The sequence below is a fragment of the Manis javanica genome, chromosome 6 (assembly GCF_040802235.1).
Source record: "Manis javanica isolate MJ-LG chromosome 6, MJ_LKY, whole genome shotgun sequence".
Taxonomy (NCBI): domain Eukaryota; kingdom Metazoa; phylum Chordata; class Mammalia; order Pholidota; family Manidae; genus Manis; species Manis javanica.
This window is the reverse complement of record NC_133161.1, coordinates 68,401,914-68,429,677: the sequence shown is the minus strand read 5'-3', so window position 1 is coordinate 68,429,677 and position 27,764 is coordinate 68,401,914. Positions and strand designations below refer to the sequence as shown.

Genomic DNA, 27,764 nt, shown 5'->3' with positions numbered 1-27,764 from the left:
ATAGTAGATGTACCATTTTCAGTGCATTGTCTGGCATGTTGAAAGTAACTGACAAATATTTTGACAATAATGATGCTGAAGATGGGACAAAGTATGAGAAGTGAAGTAAAATGCTTTATAAGTTAGAATGAATAGAAACATATGAAAGTCTCTCCAGAGCTTTAGAGGGTTTTACAGGCCATACAGTGAGTGGAAAGGACTCCCCTGTGAGGCAGGCACCAGTGGGGCTGGCCCTAGCATCGTTAGGATTAACCAGGCAGCCCCGGCCAGTGACTTCATCTCTCCTGAGGACGTTCCCAGTTGTGTCCCAAGAGGAGGTGGTATGACCTTCAGCTCCAGTCTTTCATTTCCTCTTTGTATGCAAGGCGGGCTTCCATTCAGGAAGACTGCTGATGGAACACTCTGTGCTAACTGAGAATAGAGTTGCCATATTTCGTTTATTCTTTGTTTTATTTTACTCAAAAAAAGACCTCACTTATATTCAGTTTTCCATGAGGGAAATGAACATTGCCATGCCTGCCTACCTCAGGGAGACCCCACAGGGAAGTGGCCACTCTCCATTCCCCTGGAAGACCTTCCTTGGGAGTTAAATACAAACAAAGTTGGATTTTAGTTAGTTTTTAATATAACTCCAACTCTTTAATAGTAAACCAAGATGTAAGTACAAAACATGTTACTAGTCAGTAGTTCTGAACAGTCACAGTGGTCACACTGTTGGAGAGGAGGTCACTACATTTTAAGGAAATAGACTCTACCCTGTTTCAGTGGCATTCAGGCTCTGGTGGCTGGAAGGCAGAGGTAAGGCTTATCTTGTGCAGAGTGTATTCTCTTTACCGAAAGCAGCTTTCTTCTCTCTCTTTTACTAGGTATTTTCAAAAATGGTTCATTTTCCTTTTCTGTTAAAAGTGCTATAAGAACTGAAGGAACATTTCCATACTGAAATAAAATTAGCTATACATGTCAGACATTTATGGGTTACCTTTGCTGGTTAAATTCCCTCAGAATTAGTAATTCTTAGAAAACTTAATTGTATACCCAAAGTACAGTTTAAAGTTCACAGTACAGGGCTCTGTGGTATAAAGTGCCTATGAGCAGCTTCCTATCATACACTGAGGCTACAGAACTTCCCTGGAGAACAGATCCGTTGTTGGCATAAACTGTAGTCACCGTAGGCTTCTCCGATAGAATATTCTGGATGCGGAGAACCTATTGAGGAGATACAAAGGATTAACACAGAACCACCATAAACCCATGTCACTCAATCACCAATAATCTCTGTCTTCTACAATGACACAATGATTAAGAGGACATGCTGTTGAAAACAGCAGTAACCAATCTGTTCAATATTCAAATTAAAGAGAAAGTACTTTCTTAAATCTTCAAAGAGAAAGTACTTTCTTAAACCATCTAGTTATTGCATGCCAACACAGGATTTAGTGTTATTATAGTAATTGAGCATTAATAGAAATACTTCCACACTAATGTGCCTATTTTCACACTACGTTATATGAACAGTCATGTCATGTGGTGAGCTGACAATAAGCCAGGTATTTAAAAAATTGCCAGTATACCACATAAGGAGGAAGAACATCATTATAAAAATGACTTTTGACTAGTTTCCACCATAATTTAATACATCAAAAGATCACTTTTCTACAAGTATTTGAACAAGGTGAAGTTCTGCCCATTATGGGCTTAAAGCAGTTACAAAACCACTATGTAAGTTTATTGTATTACTAGTTTAAAAAGACTAAATAAACCATCCCGTGGCAATTTATATACTGTATTGCCTTCAAAAGGACTTGCATAATTAAGGTTAAAAAACTAAAAATATAAAAACCTCTGATGAGGGTGGATTGTTCGGGTCATAAACGAAGAGCTTCTGGCCATTAGGATGACAGCCTACTAAGATGTCCCCCGAGGAAGGATCGATAGATAAATTATCCACCAGTGTATCCAACTTGAGTACCTTCCAAAATGAAAGTGTGTCAATATCTAAATGGCATGAGAAACTTGATTAAATAATTTAGGGCTAACCTTTCCTGCCTCTCTGCATGTGGAGAAATTATACAGATTCCCCCTGCTTCCACCCCTTAACATCTATATAGTTTAAGATAAATTTTTAAAACTTTCATCTTCCCTGAAATTAAGAAAGTTAGGGTGATAATCAATCTCTCTAAAAAATGAACTCCTTTTCTCTTAAAAGATGCACAATGATCAGGGAGCTCAAGGAACTCATTCAAAGCAAAATAGGAAATTCTTAATCTAAAATATGTGTTGTTAAGCAGGAAGAATATAATAATGGTGTGGAACCCAATTTCTACCTTCATTTATTATTGAAAGAACTGACAACATGCATAAGTCTTCATTTCAGAATTCATCTATTAGTCTTTTCAATTGTGAAAATTCTTACTGGAATTCATTGGGCGGCATCAGTACTTCACAGAATGGGCTATAAATCTGATGCAGATATTATTCCCAACCCACTGCTGCAAGTAATCACAGTCAGTCCTTGTGATTGCTAGGAACAGGGGACTTGGCCAGTTATAGGGAAGGAATATTTAAAAACCCACAATAACAACACTGGTATCCATATACTGTTCTAAGTGAGGTATTGTTAAAATACGTCAATTTCAAAGTATAGTAGGTTAATGTCTACTTTATATATAAAAATAAATACCTTTACCTTAAATTGAGTTAAATTCATATTAGGGTATCTTTCCAAAACATGAATTTCATGAGCCAGTATATCAGCAACATAGATGTACCTTTGCAGAAAAGACATAATGGTTAGAGCTCCACACCAATACAAAGCTTCATTAACACAGAATGGAAGACTAAATCTTAATAATCTGCCAAGAAGTTAATCAATGAAGGACCTTCAAGGAATGCTTGATAAAGGTCAATTTTTATTTAAAAAAGAAGCTTTCAAAATCAATTCAGTGTTGCCACACAATGATGGAATTGTTAAATGATTTTTCAAAAGGTTTATAAGGAAAATTAATATAGGACATTATTTTGAATATAAAGTCTGTAATATTTGCCACAGAAAACACAAGAAAACAAATGCTTGGCTTCAGAAAAAATGCTTTAATATTCCACAGTAAAATCTGAGATGCAACTTATATGTAGAAATATATGGTATGGAACAGAACACATTTTATTAGAATATTTATTAATATTCCTTAATATTTAATAAAACATTATTAACATCAATAATTTTAGGAGTAAGAAATAAATATATATTCAGAACAATCTGTCTACATCTGAGAAGGGTGAATTAATGGGCTACTTTATACTAACTTGACTCATTGAATTGACTGTCCCATGGCAAGTCTTCTGTTGAGCACTTATCCCATGTAAAGCCATGAATGCAGTGCTGTGACAGATATAAACAGGAAGTAGACACAGCCTTTTCTTCCTAAGTTTATAGTATTTTGGGATGGTGAGACTGGTTTGTTACACATTAAACAAGTAAGACAGCATGACTGTTATCATGGAAGCTGAATCCCCTTTTATTAGTAGTGTTTTTTTAGCTTGGGGACTGGAAAGTTTGACTCTTATTATTGAAAGATGAGAGTTGGGGAGAAAAACAGATTTGATGGGGGAGGCTGGGTTGGGCCAGTTATAGAGAATTTAAATTAAATGATTCTATATTCATTTCCTATAATCAATAAGAAAGAAGAAATTGTGTCATGAAAACAAAGACATTTAGTTGTCAAAGAATGCCAAGTTTATTTCATGTTTTTTTGTAGTAGCTTAAATTGTTGAGTGTGCTAAAGCAGTGGAAGGGAAAGTTAACAATGAATTTCATATCCTTTCTATAAGCTGTAGTTGAATATATAACAATAGTGAGATGATTCTGGGGTCAATTTGGCAATATCTATTAAAAGCTAACATTAAAAGGGATCACTCTTTGAGCAAGTAGTTCTATTTTGAGGGATTTGTTCTACAGAAACACATGTACAAATGTGCAAAGACAGAGAACTCATGTCACCACATTTAACCAGTACATGGATGGCATTTGAACCCTGGTCTGGATGACCCCAAAATCTGAATATTTAATCATTATGCTATAATTCTCCCTTTGGAAATGTTTCCTCAAAAAATATTTGTATAACTTTCACTGGTAAATGAGAAATACAAAATGGTTTTGTACAGAAAAAAACCCCTACATAACCATTATCAATAGGGAATTGGTTGAATTAGTTTAGGACTACCCTTATAATGGAATAAGGGCAGCCAATAAAACAATGATATATTTATTTAAAAGGCAATACCTAGCTAATACTTTAATATGTATATATAAATATCCCATTTTATAAAAATTTACATTTATAAAATTCAATTCTGTAATGATATATACCAAAATTTAGATACTGCATGAAAATAAAACCTATATTTACATATTATAGGTATATATATATATATATATAGTACATATAATTATATATTACAAATAAGTACATTAATATATTTAATAATATATCTAGGAATATATTGCATATAAATATATTATATGCAAATATTATATATATATATATATATATATATTATGTATGTCACAGTCCAAAAATATCAAGTAAACTACTTCCACATAGTAAAAAAAAAAAGCAAAGTGAAGAATCTGGTCCAGCCATGCCTGAGGAAAAATAAAGATACTTCTATAAGTGGTCATACTTTTTGTCAGGTGAAATATTGATCCCATTTGCAGAATCAAATCCTTCCGCTACCACTTTAACTTCATTGGGACTGTAGTAAACGACATTTGTCCAGTGTAAGTTCAAGTATGTTTCCAAATACTTTAAGAAAGGATCAGAGAAATAGTGGTCATTGGTGGCATAGAAATGTGATGGTCCAACAGCTACAATATCATTCACACTGAAAGAGAAAAATAAAATGTGAGAGAAAATGAAAAACCAGTTGGTCTCCACAGTAAAGATTAAGTATCCAAAAGGTTTACACAATATGTGCTTTGAAGTTTGGGTAACAGGTTTCCCAGGAAAGGCTCAGCTAAAATCACAAAACTACAGTCACATGCAGTCTACTTGAATATCATTTTCCAGAGAACAATTTAATATAGTACCAGGTAATTTGAAGGCAGGTCATTAAAAAATTCTGGCAGGATTATTATAAAAGAAAAAAAGGACTTGGTGTCAACAGGGTGTTTTCTTGACAGCAAGAAATGTAGGGTTTAACACTATGAAAGAACACTGCTATCCCCAGCATGGAATGGGATAGGCCTCATTGGTTGGTGAGCTGGTTGGCCATCAATAACCTTTACCTAGCTCTCATTTACTCAGTTGCTGGATTTTTCCTGAGTTCCTTTGCCTAGTTATTAGTCAAACTAAGGTTGACTGTTCAATTTTTACCTGACTCACAAAGCTGACCTGCCGAGAATGAATAGGCACTCAATAAGCACTTGCAGAGAGATGGATGATGAAATTGCCATAGTACAATGCTTCAGGTGAGAGATTTATACGCTAAAAACAATTACAGTTTTAAAACCAGTAGGCAAGGGTGTTATTAAATGTAAACTCCAATTACCCTATGCAAAATTTCTGAAAGAGCTTCATTCCCTTTTGTTAAATAAAAAACAAAGCTACAGGGAAGGTGGGTCCCCTCTCCTGAAAGAGCTCTGGAATGCAGAGGCTGCCCAGATGGTATTTTTGCTCCTATTTATTATGAAGTGCATTTCTGGAAGAATGAATGGAAGTTACATGCTAAGCCCTACATAGGGAAGTGGAAATTAAAAATATTCATCAAGTTCAAACTTTAAAGAAGCAGTAGGCTAATGCAAGCTGAGCTGGGAAGGTAAACAATTCTCTTCTGGCCACATCACCAACTGGCTCTAAATTCCTGAAGTAGTAGCGACCCACTTCCAGTCTTAATCCCTTCAATTCTGTAGGGCCATTTGCCCACAGCTACCATTAACCCCATGAAAGGACTTCGTACTAGTCCCATACAAACATAAAAACTATAAAAAGCAGGCAGGACTAGTATTATTATCTGGATGACATTCAAGGTGACAGCCAGAAAAATGGTGAGGTCTTTTTTTTTCTACTACCAAGGTGGCTCTGAAAAGCATCTCCTCTGTTGTCCAGTATTTCATCATTTCTCGAGGGATTCACCCAGAGTCCTGATAGTTATAATGAGTGATACATCCTTCTCTACAAGGAAACTATACACACATTCTGTGTATATATACACACATTTTATATATATAAAAAACACATATATGTGTGCGTGCATTTATTTTAGCACTTACAAAAGGTGAATATTCCCACCATGGTGAATATTTCAAAATGCTAGAGATAAAAAGGAGAATGAACAACAGGTCTAAGTACCTTGGAAGAAGGTCATGTTTGATTGTTTTTAGATGCAAAAGAGAATTTTCTTCTTCTTCAAATTTAAAAATTTCCACTGTATTCTTGAATTCTGGGTGGTTTACAACAAAGAGATAAACTGTGTCATCTGAAGAATTGAAAGAACAGAGTTAATTTACAAGACGTAACCATAGGGCCACTGGGCAGACGCTGACATTTAAATACCACAGGCAAGGAAAGGTTGAAATGTATAAGCTGTTAGACGCCTTAGCAAGTCATTCTTCTTCCCCACCTTTACAATCACTGTCTGTCTGGTTATTTCTGATCATTGGTTCCCTGACCTTTAAGAAGGAGTGTTTCCTACTCCATATACACAATTTATGTATAATCTGTTTGTAGTTTCATTCAGAAATATAGCTCTTTTTTAATGCAATGACCAGAAGCATATGAAAAGGTTATGAAGTCTAAACATTCTTTCAGGTGTTAACTGTTAGAAATTTCAAAATGTAGCATAACTCGCTGCTAGCTGAAGAGGCAAATAATCAATTTATTTGTATGAAGAATACAGAAAGAATTCGTAAGTTAATTGCGCTTATACAGATACTGCCTAGATCTATTTTTCACAGTCATCTGCAAGCCATTATAAGTTTCTTAATACTGATACTCATCGGCTCTTACCTCTGTCTATAAAAGTGCTGATACCGTGTGGATTAAATGAAGCCAAATTGAACCCACGGCTGATTCTTAATTCCAGTGCCCTTGGGTTTTCTTCCTTTAGATCCATCATTAGTATTCCTCCAGGCCTATCTGGTGCAAAGCTGTGGAGTCCTGGATATTTTAGACCCTTTTCAACACAGGAAAAAGTTAAATATAAATGCTTAAGTAGTTTTATAGACTAAAAGTGGGAACTATAAATAAATGATAACTAGAACATTTGGTTAAAGGTGGTAGGATAAAGCTACAAACAAAGAAAGCAGAGAGGACACAATAGAAGAAATAGTTGGGAGCTAGAAAGCTGAATGATAATCAATTGATTTTTCTGAGCTGAGGCAGGACACTAGGGGTTTAGTCTCTTCAGAGGGTAGGTGGAGGGGAACGAGCCTTAATAAATATTATAATAAATATTAATATTAAATAATAATGTAGTCTCCAAACTATTCAATGACAAAACATTTAAATATATAGGGAAAAAAACAGATAAAGTAGAAGTTGGAATAATATTCATTTTCAAACAATACATACTTCTCAGCATCTCAAATAACATCCTCATAAGTGCTCAGCAATCCACATCATGCTAAAATGAACACTAAAAAATTCATTCTTTTTGATTTTTAATGTTCAAATAACCTGTAGGAGATTCTTAGATTATCACAGGAATTCAGAGAAGCCAGCCTTTGTACTCCATACACTCCTCCAATGGCTAGTCATTCTAACTCAGTCTAGAAATTGGGAGATACCAGGCAGAGTGCACGGTGGGAATACTGACTGTTGGTCCTCAAGCCCTTAGTCTGCTCTGTGCTTCTACAAAGTCCCCTATCCCACAACTCTTTGCTATACCTTTATAAAACAGTCTTAAATATTTCTTCTGATTAATTTTTCTGTATAAATTTTGGGAATTAAGTTGCTATCCTTCATGAAACCTTATTATACTATTATTATTACATTTTCTATTTGATTTTTTATGTTAGCTTTGAGGTGATCCTCAAGCCTCTAACTATGGAATAAGATGGGATGCGTAGATGGGCTAAAAAGCCCAGAACAAACAGTTACTATGATGTCTGAGTCTCTCATTTAAAAAGGAGCATATTCTGTGAAGGATTAGAGACAATGCTGAGTGAATTAAAAAACAGAAGTAAAGTGGGATTGTTCCTAAGTTTGAAAAAAAAAGAAAGTCATATACAAAAGGAAGGATAACAGAAAAAAAGTAGATGACATTCTGACATCGCTACAAGATTATTGTGACTGTAATAAGCCCCTCAGCTAAAATGGCTAGAGATTTATGTGCTTGGAGACCTCACTTCTAATTCAGAATTATTCTTGCAGGGGGAAATCTTTAAAGAGGTGAGTTCTGGGTTACACAAATCTCTGAGAAGAGTTCCTTGGAAAAAAGAAAGCACTTGCCTTCTACTCTATTCAGGATTTTTGTATCTCTAGTTATGAATATTTTTGAGGAGAAGTCCCAGTGTTTCTTCCTAAGCATAGAGACATATGTGTAAGCCTGTGCTGCTAAACAAACCCAGAGTCCTCCTAGGAATATCATTTTACTCATTCTGTATAGGTAATTCAGTACAACTTTACTTGTAAAAGTATATATTTAAAATGTAAAATAAATAGTGGTATTTCTGCCAAAGCCCACAGGGCTCCTTTTTTCCCTCAGTGTTAACACCCCCTGCTCGCAGTCTTTCATATCAACACCGCCAGGAGCCATCAGGATTTCTCATCAAAGCTGAGTTCTCTCACCTTTTTCCCAAGTCTGCCAACTACTTTATTAGTGTTGCAACTCTCTTCTAAAGCACCTCCAACTTCTTCACATCCCTCCTGAGTCTCAAGAGCCTGAAAATAATGGCTGCTGAGATGGAACAGAATAATTACAGACTGCCTTCCAGCTGGGGTACTTCTTCCTCAAGAGAAACCAAGCCCAGGAGCATGCCAAGGACTGGCACCTGGGCACCAGGGACGGAGAGTGGTCAGAACTTCCTCTTGGGCCCATTTATTCAGCTTTCAGTCAGAATGGATGTTGGTGTAGGCCAGCATCACACAGACCAGGCAATTTTAAAGTCTTTCTAATGTGTGCCCAGAAGGTTATTATTTGTAAGTGCATAAGAATTATGTCAAAAGTGAAGGGTATAAAATAAACTCAGTTGATGACTTTCAACTTAAGATAGGCTATTCAGGGGGGAAAGAAAGAAAGAAAAAAAGAAAAAGCACTGGCTTTGGTATGGGAAAGTTGGTATATTGTTTGAAAATAAGCAATAGCAGCAAGAATATTAGTTTTAAATTGAACATTTAATGGAAAGAAAGGTAGATGCTCCATTTAAAATAGTAAATGTAGTATCAAATATCCACACCAATGGCCAAAATATCTTTTTAATAACAAAAATCCTAAGACACTGATTGCCCTGGCTAGTTTTAGTGCAATGCAGTGGAGACACAAAGAGCAAAATGCCTTTTTCAAAAGGCAAAGAGCTTTTCATCTCTACATTTAGACAAGCTTGAAGAACTTTTCCATGATCTTATTTGACCTGTCTTTTTTTCAGAATGTATTTTTGAAAGTGAGGAATGTTAAAAAACAAGTTACTGCTCCACAGGCCTCATCACACTCCCTCAGACCTCCTCCACTGAATGTGTGGAAAAATGATACTCACCACACTAAAGAAAGCCAGGCCATTGGGAAGTATGTCAATATCTTCAGAGCCAGCTTCTGTAAGTTCAAGAAATAGATAAATGTCATTTTCAAATTCTGTGATTTGTTAGATATAGCACAACTAGACTATGTTTACTTCATCAGTGTCTGTATCTTTAGGAATGGTTCCAATATTTTGCTGAGGAACCATTCTCTTTAATAAATGTCAGCCTAAATCCCTTCCTGCAGTGAACTTCTGACTTTAAATGTTAGATATTTTATGTTTACTCAAATCAAAGTCAAGCAATCACCACATTTCTAGCTCTAGTATGGAAAAAGTTGACATCTGTACACCCTGATGATAAACATCCAGATGTCTGTACAAAAGTAATTGACATCAGGGGAATATTACTTTTGAAATGAGGGGCTCATAGTCATTTAACCATGCAAATGTCCTTGTCCTTTTCTCTGCTCATTCAATCTGAAGCAAACACAGACATTTCTCTCATTAACAGAGATAAAACACCTGGGATTACGTATTCCTCCTTTAAAAAAAAATGCCTGCTTGTTGTCATAAGTGAAGAAAGCTTTCCATTTAATCTTTAAATTAAGGCTTTAAATTACAGAAAAAACTAGCAAAAGAAAATGAAAGCTACCATACACCTAATCCTGTTGAAGCTCTTAACGTTTGTCTCTGAGGCAGACTACAATTACTATTGATTGTTTATTGATTGTCTGCAGTACACTCCACATGGCACAGCAAATAATTAGACTAAGACCTTCCCAACAGTCTCACTGTACAAATTCCGTAGACAGATAATAGATGTAAACAGAAGAAAAGAGGAATAAAAATGGCTTAGATTAAGTCAAATCATGACACATTCTTTGAGTCCACAAAACCCAATATTTTCCTTTAAGACCTCTCCAAAGGATTCTTCCAAGATTATTTCTAGGTTGTCAAAAACAAACAGTGTCTACCCAGCCATTTGGTTTTGATTCATGAGTTTGCATTTGGATGGCTGCCTCCCGTGTTGCTGGCTCTATCATAATAGTGGAGAAAAGCAAAAGAAAATAAAAATGCCAAGCACTTCACTTTGTGAAATGACTGCAGTCATGAATGCTGTGATGCCAGTTTCTTGGAAAGTATACATAGACGCTTAAGCATGGTATAGTGTAAGAGTTCTTAGCCTGGGGTCTGTACTCTCCTAAGGAACTACAGATGGATTTCGAAGAGTCTATGAACCCTCTGAAATTCTGTGCAATGCAAAATATCTTCTATATGTACAGATGAGCAACTTTCTGTGAAAGGGGTCTTAGGCTTTCAGCAGATTCAAAAAGGGTCTGTGATACCACAGAAAGGCTAAAAACTACTGAACTCTGGTCCCATGTGGTTCTCAACTGGTAATGAGCAGGGACCATGAGAACTCTATTCCACCTGTACATACACAAATACAAACACACAAACACCCATGCACACACATGCACATGTGCATACAGACAAGAATTCTAGACCCAGTTTTCCTTTCTGGATTCATTTAGTAGGAGCTCAATTAATTCAAGTTTGTTGTTCCTGAAAATGTATATAAGGCAATTTAATTTCAATGTTTACATGATTACACACATAGAAAAAGTAAAGACATATAGAAAAAAATAATGTTTCTTTGGGCAGTAGCGCTGTGTGTGATTTTCATTTACTTCTTTATACTTTTCTTTGTTTAAACTTTTCTACAAATAATAGTATTGTCTTAATAATCAAGGAAAGCACAATTTTTTAAAAGTATTTTCATTTCACCCACATTGTAACTTCTTTCTGTTTAATCCTATTGCCTAATTCAAAGAAGAAAAATAAGTCTTATCTGTAGCTTTCTTTAGAATATTTTTGAGATCTACTCCCTCATCTTCATTTCTATAGCCATTACTACGATAGGCTTGTATCATCTCATATCAGCTCTTTGGTGTGATCACAAATCACTTTGGTATGACTGAATAGTCAATGCTGGAGAAGTTTTTTTTCTCCTCAAATTCAATAATCATAGTAGTAGTAATAGTAATAGCTACTAACATATATTGTTTACCAAGTACTAGGCTCCTTGTATTTTACATACATTAATTCTTATAATTTTCATAACCCTAATAAGCACTATTATTATCTTTTATTTTAGAGTTGAGAATATAGAGACTTTGAAAGCTTAGGCAAATCATTCAGAATCACAGAATGGGAAGCTGATATTCAAGACCTTTTGTTCTGACTTAAAAGCACATACAAAAAATTCAATCTAGCATTTAACAAATTATCTCTGTTAGAAGCATCACCTGGTTCCTCTCTAAAGACACTTCACTTTGCAAATTCAGCTGTGGTCAAAATAGGGTGGCTTTTCCCCAGAATGTTTGCTGTTGCGCCTCTCACCAAGATCTTCACCAATTCATATTCTGTACTTTTCTTTAAACCTTCTTTCAAGATCCTCTTTCTCTAGAAAGCCTTCCAGCTTAGCACATCTGATTTTGATCTCTGCTTATTCCTTCAGCAATTATCTGTCTGGATCAAAGACAGCCAAGTACTCCCCAGTGTCTCTATTTCTTTTCTTCCTTTTCAGCTACAGGCACATAGTGACACAACTACAAACATTCCCTACCTTTTCTTGCTGATGGATTTGGCCATTTGTTTAAACTCAGGTTAATGGGATATGATAGGACAGAATGTATGCAAATTTATTGGGTAAAATAAATTAAAAGTAATATCCGAATAAATTTCCTTTCTACCATTTCCTGCTGGGAAATGGCAACAACTGGACTCCTAGTCTTGGACCAAGATGGAAGCAATATGCTAAAGATAGTTGTATTGCTTCACCAGCCTTTGTCCCACAATGACCGTATGACACGCAGCTACCACCCTAGAATATTTGCTAATCTTGGTACTGGCATGTAACAGAAAATAGGTTTCTCTCTTTTCTAAGTTACTTACTGTAACTTTCTAACAACAAACCAGCCCTTGCCATACCCAATAGAGTACCCAATATGTAATGTAGCTTATTATTTTCTTCTTTAATTTACTAGTCAGGTATGTGTGTTAATCACTCTGGGAAGAAGATACTAATTGGAAAGAGAATTTGCAAAAGTTACTTAACCTCTCTGAACCTTGGGTCCTTATCTGTTATAAAAAGAAAAAAGAAAAAATACATGTGTATCTCACAGTAATGGGTTTTTCTGTTTTTCTTTTCATAGGTAGATTATACAGTACTTGATGAAAAGGGTTACAAACTTTAATGCTTTTTTTCTTAATCTCCCAAGCAGCAGTTATTATAAAGATTTTGATTACCGAGTGTATAAAACTATTCATTAACTCAAGAGAGATAATCCATTCAAAATTTTATATTAGTCCAGGACTCACTCTGAATGCCATCATTTTCAAAAACATTTAGAAAATGTTTTAAACACTTAAGCCTCAAATAGAATTAACTAAGTCATTGTAATATTTACTATTTGGATGTTGATATTATGCCTAATCTTACTTTCTGTCTGTAAGATACACTGGTATACAAAAAAGGGAATAAATAGGGGCTTACTTTCTGCCCCACAGAGTTCATCCATACTGTATGGTATGTGGTAGATAATTATTATTTATTAAAATAGAAAGAGATGATATGATATGTATAAAGCACCCAAGTGTTGCAAAGTTCATTTCCAGTTGTGGTGAATGTAGTATTGTGGGGTGCACACACACAAGCATGCGTGGGTGTGTGTGTGTTGATGGTGGTGGAAGGGGAAAGGGAACCCCTCCTGGAGGGGTTGGATGGCCTTCAGAGCATGGCTACTACTGTTTCCAAAGTGGAAACTAAAAATAAAGAACCTCTCTACCCTTGCTGGCTACCATAAGAACTCACTTTTGCTGTATGGGATGTATGCCCAGCACTGTTACTCCTTGTAATCAAAGACCACGGAATAAGTAGCTGTCATTAAAAACTTATAACCATAAGCTATTATTAACCATTATGCATCACTAACATAGCATTCAACAAAGGTTCACATAGTGTGTGCTAAGCACAGAGGAAAAGCAAAGAAGAAAGGAAAAAAAAAAGCACATTTCTAATTAGATCTAAGAATGTATCCCAAATGTGCTTCTAATCACTCATCATCTTCGCTCTGTTGCCTTGTGAAGTGCCTCAGAGGCATTAAACACTTCATGAGAGGGGCCATAGGTGACATATTTCCTCATTCTTTCCAATCCCAGACAGCAGCTCACACACATCACAACATAAAGGTCACCAACACAGACAGATGCCTGTTCAGAATACAAATGCTGCTGGGCTTGTGTTTCTCCGAGGAGCCCTCCATCCCAGTGAGTTGTGATGCAATACACTTGGCAGTTTGTCCTGTAATGTGTCTAGTTGTGCCCTATTGTCTACTCTGAGACTCGAATTCACAGAAGGTAGGATTCGCAGGGGCCAAGGGCTGTTTGATGATTTGCTAATTATTAACTCAGTAGCAAGAGTAACTTCAGAGATCACTGACTCAACCTCCCAACTTGTTCAACACCCCTCACAGATGTCATCTGGCTTTTGCTTGGTGACCAGTTCGGAGGGGACTCCATGACTGCGGCAGGAGGCAGGAGGCTGCCGCTGAGTTTCTTGGGATTCCAGACAACCTTTGTTCTAGAACTGTGTGTATTATCCAGCACAAGACTAGTCAACCTGGTATTTGATACTGAGTTTGAATCTTCCTGCTAAATGTTCAGGCAACTGAAACAGAGAGGAAAAGCCCCAGGAGAAAAATGTCAAGACAGCCAGGTCTATGAAAAAGTGCAGAAGTACCAACGGAAAGGAGGAGACAGAGCAAATAGCAAACAGGTGTGACAAGAAAGAGACGTGAGTAACAGAACTGGAAGGAAGTAATGAGTGGAAAGGCTGCTCTGAAAACCAGTATGTTTCATAAAGTGAAGCCTTCTTGTGTGTGACCCAGAGAAGGATCACCACTTTATTTTTGCTCAAAGAGCATTGTGAACCCGGTCTAGAGTTTAATGTGATTGTGAATATGAGGTACTAAGTTTTTAGAGTTGACAACTTGAGGGCAATTTCACAATGACTATCAAAACTTTAAACAAACATGCTAACTAACTGAACAACAACCCTGCTGTTAAGGATTCAACCTACACATAAACAAACACAAGAGCCACATGTCCATTGATATTCCCTGATTCATTTGTAGTTGCAAAAAACTGCAACCACTCAAATGGGCATTTAGAGGGAATTGGTTAAGTAAATCATGGTATGTGCAAATATTAAAAAGAATGAGGTAGAGAACCAAGTGCTGATGGGGTAAGCTGCTCACACTGCATTCGGAATAAAGCAGGCTGCAGAATTTAATCTTAGACTAAGATGCCATTTGTGAAACAAGTATGTATATGCATGTATGTGTTTGCATTTGCACTGGAAGTATTGTTGAGAAATTTTTAATTTCTGCTTTATAATGTCTCTTCCTTCTGACTTACCTTCAGGAGCTGACTACTAGACTAATGAAACACAGATTTCAGTGCCCAGACATGACAAAGAACACAGACTTATACAAAACTATTTCAGAAACGTCACTAAACAAGCAAGAAATAAAAAAATAAACATAGGTTTATGCAAGTAATTAATAAATTACAGTGAAAGTAAGAGAGAAGAAATACAGGGTGCATGAAATCCAAAGAGATTGACAGAAGGTGTTTTGGTTAATTTAATGTGACTTTTTTCCTCTGATAAATAGCAGTTGTGTGACAAAACACTGTTAATGAGTTTTTTAGTGTTGGTGGCCAAATAATGTAAGGTGTATAATAAACATTTTCTCATACTTACCGATTCCTTTAATGAGGTGGCAGTTTGGAAGGTCTATGGATTCTACTTCTCTGGAGGCTTTAAGTCGATTCCTGTTTTAAAAAAAAAAATCTATCCATTTATGTATTCCCTGCTTCATTGCAGAAAGGGTTTAAAGAGGCTTACATGAAACACAGCATAAATCTAAAGAAGATAAAAGAGAAGATAGAAAAACAGGGGCAGAAATATAAAGTAGCACCAGAGATGAAGTTAAAATAAAAATGTGTCATCACAAAGTTCTGTATGTGAATGTGGGTCACAAAAGAAAGTAACTCAACAAATAAAATATCTCATGCAATTCCCTATGCACACATAAGCATGGCACCAGGACATTCTCATATCTCTAGTGTGGTGGGTAGAGCTCCAAATGTAGACCTAGAAGCCCTGTTTTTCTTCTGAGGACCTGGAAGAGCCAAAAAATGCTTATACCTTCAGACACAGTGACAGAAAAGAGGCCAAGAAAAAAAATGGCACTGTCCAGAGCATGGCACACAGAAGATACCCCACAACTTGCTATTAAGAAATAAGTGGAGAAGATCCCAGCCCCACAACACTGTTTATTGGGGTGAGAAGTTTGGTAAGCACCGATCACTTAGCAAAACTGCCTACTGTTGTTTCACGAAAACTAAAGTGAAGAAGTAATGAGAAAATGTGGAAAACTAATCAATATCTTTCCCCTTCCTTCCCACCCTAGAGTAGAGGGTCACAGAACAGTTGGGCAAACACATCTGGGATCCAGGCACAGCTCCTTTTGTTGCTCTCTGCTGTACGGCACTTTGCAGATAGCCATTTTTTTTATCAACGGGAGGTTTGGGGCAGACCAGCAGAGCAAGTCTACTGGCGCCATTTTCTTAAACACATTTGCTCACTTTGTGTCTCTGTCACATTTTGACAACTCTCCCAATATTTCAAACTTGTTCCTAGGATTATATTTGTTACAGCGATCTGTGATCCGTGATCTTTGATATTGCTACTGTAATTGTCTTGGGGCACCATGAACTTAATCCATATAAGAAAATGAACTTAAATTGAAAACTGCTGTGTATGTTCTGACTGCATCAACAACTGACCATTCCCCCATCTCTTTCTCTCCTTGGGCCTCCCTATTCCCTGAGACACAACAATATTGAAATCAGGCCAGTTAATAAACCCACAGCGGCCTCTACATGTTCAAGTGCAAGGAAGAGTTGTGCATCTCTCACTTTAAGTCAAACACTGGAAATAGTAAGTTAGTGAGGAAGGCATGTCAAAAGTGGAGGTAGGCCAGGAGCTAGGCCTCTTGTACAAAACCATTAGCCAAGTTGTGAAGGCAAAGAAAAAGTTCTGGAAGGAAATGAAAATGCTCCTCCGGTGAACACACGAACAGTGAGCATAACAGCTTTATTGCTGTTTTAGAGTCTAATTAGATCAAACTTGACACATTATTCCCTTAGGCCAAAGTCTAGTCTAGAACAAGGCCCTAACTCTCTTCAAGTCTATAATGGTTTAGAGAGGTGAGGAAACTACAGAAGAAAAGCTGGAAGCTAGTAGAGCTGGGTTTATGAGGTTTAAGGAAAGGAGCTGTTTATAACATAAGTGCAGGGTGAAGCAGCAAGCACTGATGGAGAAGCTGCAGACAAATTATCCCAAAGATCTAGCTAGATCATTAATAAAGGTGGTGGCACTAAACAACAGATTTTCAATGTACACGAAATAGCCTTCTGTTGGAAAACAATGCCATCTAGAACTTTCACAGGTAAGAGGAGAGCTCAGTGCCTGGCTTCAAAGATTCAAAGGACAGGCTGACTCTCTTGTTAGGAGCTAATGCAGCTGGTGACTAAGTTGAAGCCAGTGCTCATTTACCATTCTGAAAATTCTAAGGCCCTTAAGAATTAGACTAAACCTGCTCTGCCTGTGCTCTAGAAACAGAACAACAAAGCCTCTATGACAGCACATCTGTTTACAGCGTAGTTTGCTGAGTATCTTAAGCCTACTGTTGAGACCTACTGCACAGAAAAAAAGATTCCTTCCAAAATATTAATGTTCATTGGTAACACACATGGACACCAAAGAGCTTTGATAGAGGTGTACAATGAGATGAATGTTGTTTTTATGCCTGCTCACAACATCCATTCTGTAGCCCACGGATCAAGGAATTATTTTCACTTCCAAGTCTTATTTAAGAAATACATTTCATAAGGCTATAGCTGCCATCGATAGTGATTCCTGTGAAGAGTCTGGGAAAAGTAAATTGAAAACCTTCTGGAAAGGACTTACCATTCTAGATCCCATTAAGAAGAGTCGTGATTTATGGGAAAAGGTCAAAATATCAATATGTACAGGAGTTTGTAAGAAGTTGATTCCAAACCTCATGAATGACTTTGAGGGGTTCCATGAGGGGAAGACTTCAGTGGAGGAAGTAACTGCAGATGTGGTGGAAAAAGCATGAGAATTAGAATGAAAGTGGAGCCTGGAGATGTGACTGAATTCCTGCAACCTCGTGATCAAACGTTAATGGATGTGGAGCTGCTTCTTACGGATGAGGAAGGAAAGTGGTTCCTTGAGGTGGAACCTATTTCTGGTGCAGATACGGTGAATATTATTGAAATGACAACAAAGGATGAAGGATTTTACATAAACTTAGTCAAAAAAGCAGCAGCAGGGTTTGAAAGGATTAATTCCAATTTTGAAAAAAGTTCTACTGTGAGTAAACTGCTACCAAACAGCATCACATGCTACCAAGAAATTGTTCATAAAAGGAAAAGTCAACTGATGTGTCAAACTTCACTGTTGCCTCATTTTAACAAATAATTACAGCCAACCTACCCTCAGCACCCACCACCCTGGTCAGTCAGCAGCCCCAGCACTGAGGCGGGAGCCTCCACCAGCAAAGATTACGACTTGTTGAGAGCTCAGATGATGGTCAGCATTTTCAGCCAATAAAGTATTTTTTAAATTGAGATACATAATTTTTTTAGATATGCTATTGTACACTTAATAGACTACAGCATAGTATAAACTAGTATAAACATGACTTTCATATGCACTGGAAACCAAAAAATTCATTGGACTCACTTTATTTTGCTACCTATTTTATTGCAGTGGTCTGAAAGCAAACCCACAGTATCTCCGAAATATGCCTGTATTGTTTTGAATGCCACATATTATAGGGGTTCCCTTCTCTTCTCTCATTGTCTCAACATCTCTTTCTGTTCTCTACAGTCATAAATAATAATAACGTGTTCACAGAGTAGTTTACATTTTTCAAAGTGGTTCAGGCCTACTATACATTTAAGAGACAAAGTAACAATTTGTCTCTTGTCTCTCTCCTACTCATATCTTTGACAGCTTCTAACTTCTAGACACTGAATACGGGAAGGCTACTGGTTTCCCAGCAAAGTGGAAAAAAAGATTAGACCTAAATAACTCAGAATTACCAATAGGTGGTGGCAACTATGTATTTGGCAGTTCATATCATGCATAAAGTCTCTAATTAAAGTGTTAATCAGTTTGCACTTGGAATCATATAACTCAAATAGTGTTATATTTCTTGAAAAAATCTAGCAATAAAACAATAAATAAAATAAGTGAATAAAATAAATATGTAAAATATATAGATGAATAAAAATTAAAAATTTAAATAAAGCAATAAAAATACAATAAATCTCAGAACTACGAGTTCTAGGAGTTATTCAAGGGGGAAGCAAGTATATTTAGCCTAATGTACTAGTAATAGTAATATGAATGATGATGATAATCATAGGTGGTAAAAAAGAAAATCAATAATAAAAATAGATAAATTTTATTGACTCTACCACTGTTCTACTGATTTAATTTACCTACCGATTTAATTTACTTCTTAAAACAACCTTAAGAAGTAGGTAGCATTATCCCCATTTCAGTGATGAGGTGACTCAGAGGTGAAACAACTTTCCTGAGGTTTGGCACCCAGCTAGGAATTACCAGAGGCAGTGCTCTAATCTGCTGTTGTATTTTTCTCAGAAAGGAGTGAAGACATCTGTATTTTTGTTTTAGCAACAAGACTGCAAGACCGCTGGTAGGTCAGATGATCTCTGTCAGCTTGTCTTCTTTATGTATAAAATAAGGATGAAACTAGATGGTCTACAATATGTTAACACTGGTCAGTAGATGTAAGACGTAGGTCACACTGTAGATGTAGATGTAAGTCAGTAGGTCACAGCTGCAGTTTTTATCAAGTTTCTGTATCATGCGTTGGTTTGGGTGTCAACTGTATGTAACTTAGTATTATGCCCGTTTGACTAAACAAAAATAGGGATAATGATAATTACCATCTACCTTTCTCAAAGATAAATTGCACGGATAAATAAAATTCACATGTGTCTGAACAGTTTAATATGGGGTATTTTTCAGAACCAACTTAGGTTTGCATAAATGACTGATTATACTTTGCTAATAAGCAATCTTCATCAACTAGTTTAATTGTATAATATAGTCTCTAGATATGCCTCTATTAAAACTGAAGAGTTACACAAGGGCTGTGTATAACTTCTAATTAATCATATCCTTTTTCTTATCTTTCCTTGACAGTAAAAGAAAAAGAGGATTTTGCTTCTACCCGTTGTGGCCCATCAAGACTTGCAAATTCTTTCAGTAGTAAACTGCTAGGCATTTGGCCCAGCAGACTGATCAGTTCGCAACCCATTAGTATTCTGGGGTGGCAGACCCTACTGGCTGGCAGACCTAAAGTCATTCTCACCCCCTTTGTTCCTTGCTCCTTTCACTGTGGAGGTAGGGAAGCCACATATTTGTTTTCTTAGCCTCCTTTGTGTTTAGGGGTAATCGAAAGACTCAGATTTGGGGGAGATGTTTTTGCTTCTGATAGAAAAGGCAGACACAAGAAGATACCCAACTGGCACCACCACTTCTCCCTTTGTCATGATTACCACAGTACCCGTTCAGCATCCTTATGACAAAAAATATGTAGACATAAAGCCAACAGTGAAGGATCAAAGAACAAAAATACAAGAATATATTCTTATATTTTTGATGTGATCACTGACTCAGTGGACAGACCCTAGAATGACTCACAGAGTTTTTGTTATGTGGGAAAAATAAGTCCCTATTTATATGAGTTATCATTAATTTGATATATGTTACTTGCAGCTGAAAGCACTCCTAACTGATAATAGAGTCTTAAATAAATAAATTTAAGAAGTTTGGGGAACATCTTTGGATCAATGCAAATCAACAAGCCTAAATAGTAGATCAATAAGCCTAAATGCATACATGAAAACAAAAAAAGGAAGGAAGGGAGGGAGGGAGGAAGAAAAATGTTACAAACACGAGTAAGTGATATTTTTCATAGCCTATTAGCTCCTAACACTTTACGTACATAGCATGCTTATGAATGTATGAGGTCAGAGATGACATGACTGTTGCCACTTGGCTGCTGTGCAGACATTGCTAATTAACCACAGCAGTCTTTCCCTTTAACCCTGAGCCAGTTTCAGGCATAATATTCCAATCAACTACTGCCAGTGTTAAAAGAGATACTCATTGTGAAAGCTATTTGTGTTCTCTGTTCTAGGTTCCTTTTGCTTTGTTTTTTTTCCTTTTCTTTTTCATTAAAACATGGTTATTTTCCTTTTAGTTATGAGCTTATGATAGGTATAATACAGCAAAGAACATACATTGTTTTCCTTCAGGTGAGCTGGCAGTCATTCCCCAAATGATCCCCACCAGAAACACGTATATGGTGACAAACCACATCTTCACTTAAACGTCTAATTGAAACTGAGTATTTCTTTTGATAATGAGCATAGGCAACAAACCACAGAATGTTCTACTAGTAGTACCTGTGACTCTGTTACTAATAGAAATCACAGACATTTCACATCACATTTCAGTTGCTGGAGATGTCTCAAAATACTATTTATACTCATCACTACTTTGATTATCTACTGTTAGATATTCAACTTCTTCTAGATCTTGTCAAGACTCATCAAGAAGCCCATGTTATTACACCATGCATTAGATTTAAAAAATAGTTCAGTATTTAAATTAGGATGCAGGTATTCAAATTAGTATTAAGTTAAATAGCATTTAGTTTTGTTTTGTAATCCTATGTATTTTATCTTACGCATTTAAAACAAGATGCTGAGAAGGAGCCACGGCTTTATCAGACTGCCAAAGGGATCTATGGCACAAAAAGTCTGAGAACCCCAGCTAGTACATCATGGTCATCATAGGTAACTGGTTTTGAGCACTTTCTATGTGCCTGGCATGTCCTAGCACTTTTCAAGAAGGAACTCATTTGTGGAGCAGGTAGTAGTATGAACCCCACTTTACAGACAGGATAACAAGGCACAGAAAGATGAAATAAAAAGCAACAATCTCAGGGAAATAGCGGGGCTAAGAAATGAAATCAGGCTATTTGGCCACAAAACATAAACTTCAAATCAACAGTTATTACCATACATCTCTATTTCCTCCGAAAACTCTGGAAACAGCATTACCCATCCAGAGTGGAATGACACAGGGGGGTAGTTACTGTCTTGTCTCACTGTGTGGTAGCAGTAAGGGTGCACCAGGCTGTGGAGCCAATACACCTTCAGCGAACTGGGAACATAGTGGTACCAGGCATTACTTCGTGGCATAGCTTGCTGCCTTTGAATTCACGAAACACTGATGGGGCTTTATCTTTTACTTAACTACCAACAAACCGGGGCTTTATCCTTTTTATATGCAGACTTGTAAAACCCTCCGGAATTCACCCCTTGGGCCCCTAAAATGCTTGCCCTTAGGAACTAAGAATTTGTGTTTAGGTATGTAAAGCTGGAGAAAATGTGCTTCAATGGCAGAGAAGCTAGGAAGCTGTGGGGGATTTGGTTCAAACTGTGTTTGGAATCAGAAGACCTGGTTTAGAATGCGGGGGCAGCACTAATTACTTGTCGAACTAACTAGTTAACCTCTCCCAGCCTCTGTTTTGACATGTATAATATGGAAAGGAAAACATATGAAGACTGAACGAAGACATAAATGTAAATGGGCTTTTTTTCCCCAAAAGTCAGTAAATGTGTATTTAGTTTAATATCAAGAATTTTTGAACAGTGACCAGCACACAGCAGTCACAAAATAAATGATGAGGAAGATGGTGGTTTAAAAAGAGACGGGCCCTTCAGAAGTGTTCAAGAGCAGGTTGCATAGCTTCTCGGTGGAGCTGTCATAAAAGGTGTCAGGCAACATGTAGAATGTTCAGATGCTTGTTTATTTGGATTCCTGCCCACGCACAGGTCTCTGAGGTGCCCAAATCTCATGATTCATTTAAAAGTGTGTACTTTGCAACAGGTAGCAACTGGCCTGGGGATATTTGTGTATTTGTATTTTCCCTTTTATTGCTCAACTAGGGAGGAGTGGAAAAGAGAAGTGTGATATGCCATCCTACCCTGGAAACCTTAACCAGTTACAGCCCAGATGGAAAGAGACAACTTTGATTCCATTTATCCATCTGGGACATACTTATACTAAAAAATTATTCATTATTTATCTGAAATTCAAGTTGAAATTTAAGTGGTCTTCCCGGGGAAGGGAAATAACTTGATTGTCAAAGTACCATCTCTAAAAATAGAAAAATGAAATAGGAGACACCAGATTAGAGAAAAAACAAACAAAAAACACACTGTTTTTTGAAGAGTACTTCCTTATGTGGAAGTGGGAACATACTGCCTTTCAAAACAGCGTCTAAGGGTCTGAAAGGAGAAGTGCTATGCATTTGAGCACTCCACCTTTAACCCCACAAAGAGCAGGCACTTAATGTTTCATAATCATAGGGTCACCAGATAAAATACAAGATGCCCAGTTAAATTTGAATTTCAGATAAATAATGAATGATGTTTTGGTATAAATATGTCCCAAATATTGAATGGGATATGCTTATACTAAAAAATGATTCTTTATTTGAAATTCAAATTTAAGTGGGAGTCTTGCATTTTTATTTTCTATATCTAGCCACCCATCACTCATTGCAACATTCTTACATCAGCTGATTTGGAGTTTCAACTATCCAGTGAAGTCACTACCCTATAAAATCATGGCTCAGTAAAGTTTATTATAGTCAAGTCTCTATAAAGAGGTATTAAATTGTACATTACCTATCAGGTGTGTTTTATGTAAAAAAGCTTTACTTTGTCTTAGGTTTGCAACGGTAACATTCATCATTTAAAGAGGTTTAAATTTAAAACCTTAACATTAATGGAAAAAAAAACTGACCATTGACTGAGAACTTCAACCTGAGTAAGCACTAGTGGTTTGAACTTCAGGGACATGGTAATGAGCTTGTGAAGTATAATGGTCTTGCCTTTGAAACTGAGAGCCGGACAGATCATACACAAAATCATCCAAGTCAAGAATGTTCTGCTGAGCAGAGTGGGTGTTTACATGACATGAAAATTAAGGTCAGCAGGTCCATATCCTACCAATCAAAGTTCCTGCCTCAATCTATCCTCCTCCCCTCCCCTTCCCAGTCCCGCCCCACCTCTCCGCCTACCCCTAAGCCCCCCCCCCCGCCCCCCCCTCCAAAGTTCCTCTTCCCTGCATTCCTTTATCAGCAGATACAGCTACAGCTAAGGGGCAGTAGAGCAGGAAACTCTGACTTGCCCTCCTCCCTGGGGTTCCAGAATTTCGGCCCCTGTTATTCATTCTCTCCAAACTACTGCAGTATCTTAACTAGTTTCTCCATGTCTATTCACTCTTTACTCTAGTACTTCTCAACTTTAACTGCATATTAGAACGATCAGAATTAAAAATAAAAAATACTCATGCTCAGGCCCTACCCAGACCAAGTGAATCAGAATCTGGGGGTATAGCCTAGACATCAGCCAGTCCATCCTTCCAGACTCGCCTCTGCACAGCAACCTGATTATGTTTTGAAACAGGTTTCTGTATAAAAGATACACACACACACACACACACACACACACACACACAATCATTTCCCCTTTACCTATCAAAACAGGCCCCAATATTTAACCATCTCAAAGCATCACCCGCCTCCCATGATTCTCATCCCCTAACTTTATGCTCCCTTCAATAGTTTCCAGCTTGCCCACCTACCTGATTGCCTTCCTTTGCACAGCACTCTCCATTTGGGGTGGCATCCTTCATCCCCATATGTACTTCCTTCAAGGCCAATGTCAAATGTCTTTTCCTCCTGAATGCCACCTTCAAGGGGATATAATCTTTCCTCCTTAAGCCTGTAGGGGTTGGTTTTTACCTGTCCTGGAAATCCTAATGTATATATTTATTTTATTTCTCTCCTGACCTGTAATAGGGTAAACTTCTTCAGGATACGTGCCTAACTGTTACAGGAGCTTAGGAGAACACACCATGCATAGTAGGTGCTCAATATTTCTGGAATTATTTTGCATGAGGCTTACAAAATTTGAGTTGGTAATTGAATTTAGAAACTATGATGTCTATACATCTGCTTTTTTTCATTGTAACTAAAATGTGAGATGGATGAGGCTTGGACTGTTTTGCATTCTGGTTTCAGGATTCTTGGGTAAAGAGATAGTATGAAAGTGATGTAAAAACAGTAGCTGAATATCTCAAGTGTCTTTGATCTTGAGCACTAATATTAGAGAGCTCAAGAATTTTTCAAACTATGCAGTGGAAGGACGGAGGACACTTTATTGAAGACGGAGGCTAGTTTGGGGAACAAAGAGTAGCAGCATCAATGACCTGAAATAAATCTTTATAACCAAGCTTCAATGTATGAGTAATAGTTTTGTTTTCAAGTTACAGCACCAGGTTTGCCCTTGAGTAATTACAAAGCACTCGCTTGTCATCTTAGGTAGGAAAGAACTTTGTTAGCAAGCAAAGGCTTATAAACTTTCCACAAAGTCTTGCGATTCAGCCCAAACTGCGCTGGGTGTTGCTAGCAGCCGGGGGTGGGGGTGGAGGTGTTCGACCCGCTGGAGAGCAATGGAGGGTTCTGCAGCCGCGACCGCTCGCTCCAGGGCCTGCGCCTTCTGCCGCCGCCCCACCGCGGGCCTAGAGACCCGCGGGCCGCGGAGCTTCCCCGGGAGGGCGTCCCGGAGGCGGGCGCGCCGGCCGGGCTGCGCACCAGCGGCTCGGTCCGAGGGGGCCCCACCTACCTGAGTGCCAGGAGCCTCTCGCCCAGGAGCGCCAGCGCGATCCCCAGCAGGCTCGCAGCCACCAGCCGCCCCATTGCGCGGAGTCCGCGCCGCCTCGCTCGGGCCGGGCGGGGAGCACTGAGGGCGGCGCCCGCTTCCCGCGCGGGCCGCGCTCCGCCCCGTCTCCGGCCTGGGCAGCCTGCCGCCGGGGGGCCGCCGCGGCTCCGCCCTCGCCGGGGCCTTTGGTCTCTTGTCACCACAAACCTGTCACTCGAGACGCCTTCCCCGGGACAGGGAACTGTGCTCCCACGCCCCAGTCTCGGTTAAGGGCGTGAAACTGAATTCTTTCACCTCCTGTCCCAAACAACGCCCCACCCCAGGAACCTCAGGCAGCCCGCATACCTTTCTCATTCTCCTAGTCTTCGAGGACGTTCCTTAGTCCATATTCCAGTAAGAACTTCTCCAGTAAAGTTTTAAAGGTTCTGGGTCAGGTCTTGTCAATATTTCATGTTGGAGTCACTACTTTTTATAACAAGGTGTAGATGGGAGGAAAGAAACATCCTGTTTCTAGTAATGCTTCATCTAGAGACCTACAGACTAGGACAATGTCTTATTTTTTAAATCTCAACTCAGTTTAATGGAATAAGAGCCGTTCTTCAGTTTGTTTTTGTCTTTTAATTTAAGATGCATATCATGAATAAAGAAAGAGAAGATACATACAAAAGGGAAAACCTGCCCGCTAAAATTGAGACGGTTGTAATAAGTGAGTATGCCTGAAATAAATGTCTAATGGTTTCCAGTGTTTCGTTGCACGGTACAGTATGTAGGCAAGAATGGTCACAAGCGCCCATTTTCAACAAACATCAGTTTTACAAACAACAGCTAAATAAAGCAGATGCAAGCTTCTCACCGCACCCCTGCCCCTCAAAGACTCCTCTGCTTGTGTATGTGTGTATCTGATTCAGTCCTAAGGGATATTAGGTTATGCTGAATGGTAGATAGAGAGATAGCTGTCTTTTGAAAGCCCAGAAGATTTACTATTTTTTTTTTTTGTCACTGGCCCCTCTTCTGGCAATAGCAAATCTATAGATACCTTCTCAGAATAATATTTGTAAGTGCATACAATAAAATGCACAAGATTGCCAATTACATTCAAATGCAATTATCAAAATATTCTTTTAAAAGTTTGTGCTATGGTAACATACTATTATAATGTATGCTACATTATTAACATTAAATAACAAGATATAGCACCATTTCTTCACATTGTGATGGGCATAAATATTATTTTAAGATACCTGCAACACTGTAATGAGATAATGAAAATAACTATTATTTCCATTAGTAACAAAGTCACTAGTCCTGTTATGTTTCTGAGGTTTGTTTTCGACTTTCATAGTTGTTGGAAATGTTAAATTCCATTTGAAATCAAGGTTGTGAAACCTATAGAACTCTATCCATGGACCACTCTGGTTATTAATTCCTCCATAGTTACCCTATGAATGGGTAGGTAGGGGTGTGATCTCTTCTCTAGGGACATTTTTGGTATCAAAATTTTGGGAAGAGAAAAGCCTCACATACGAAATCAGAATTTAGAATGAGAACTAAAATAGGCCCTTGGAAATTACCAGGGCTCCTGCCTTAGGTCTGGGAGTGTTGATTTAAGGATTCTGGATAGTGGTGAGACCATGAGACTATGCTTCATGGACTCTAGGTTAGGAAAGTATGGCGTTACCGTACTCTTCACATAGAGTAAGGAGGGAATTAGGAGATCAAGTTTGGAGGAACAATACATTATAAACAAAGGCCCCCATACATTTTCATGGAAACCATACATTGTTAATAAAAATTATTTTGTTGTGTACTATTTGCTTGGGTCTATTTCCCTTTTGCTATTCTCAGCCTTTTTTAAAAAAAAAAAAAAAGAAAAGTCTTGTTCTCAATAATTCAGCCCAGCTTCAGCTGGAAGTAAAAGGTTAAAGGTCTGTATCTTTTAGGATGCATTCAGGATAGCATAAGGCAGCCCTTGTGCTGACTCCCCCCTTCCTCCTTTGCCTATGGTAGATGTCACTAATTGAGTCTACCAATGTTTCTCACCAAACCTGGACTTGTCTTCATAACCTTTTCAAACAAAAGGGAAAAATAATCCCTG

At 37.8% G+C, this 27,764-nt stretch overlaps 1 protein-coding gene across 1 annotated transcript; it reads right to left on the bottom strand.

Annotated features, from left to right (window-relative positions):
- Positions 1 to 94: 94 nt before the first annotated feature.
- PON2 (paraoxonase 2) lies at positions 95 to 25,935 on the bottom strand. The gene is made up of 9 exons (XM_037019845.2): positions 25,634 to 25,935; positions 15,501 to 15,571; positions 9,692 to 9,747; positions 7,005 to 7,170; positions 6,348 to 6,474; positions 4,681 to 4,881; positions 2,687 to 2,768; positions 1,841 to 1,969; positions 95 to 1,206 (listed from the first exon to the last, which is right to left on the bottom strand). Exons 1-9 carry the CDS (start codon positions 25,705 to 25,707, stop codon positions 1,048 to 1,050), a joined length of 1,065 nt encoding a protein of 354 aa, XP_036875740.2. The 5' UTR covers positions 25,708 to 25,935; the 3' UTR covers positions 95 to 1,047.
- Between the last annotated feature and the right edge of the window lie 1,829 nt (positions 25,936 to 27,764).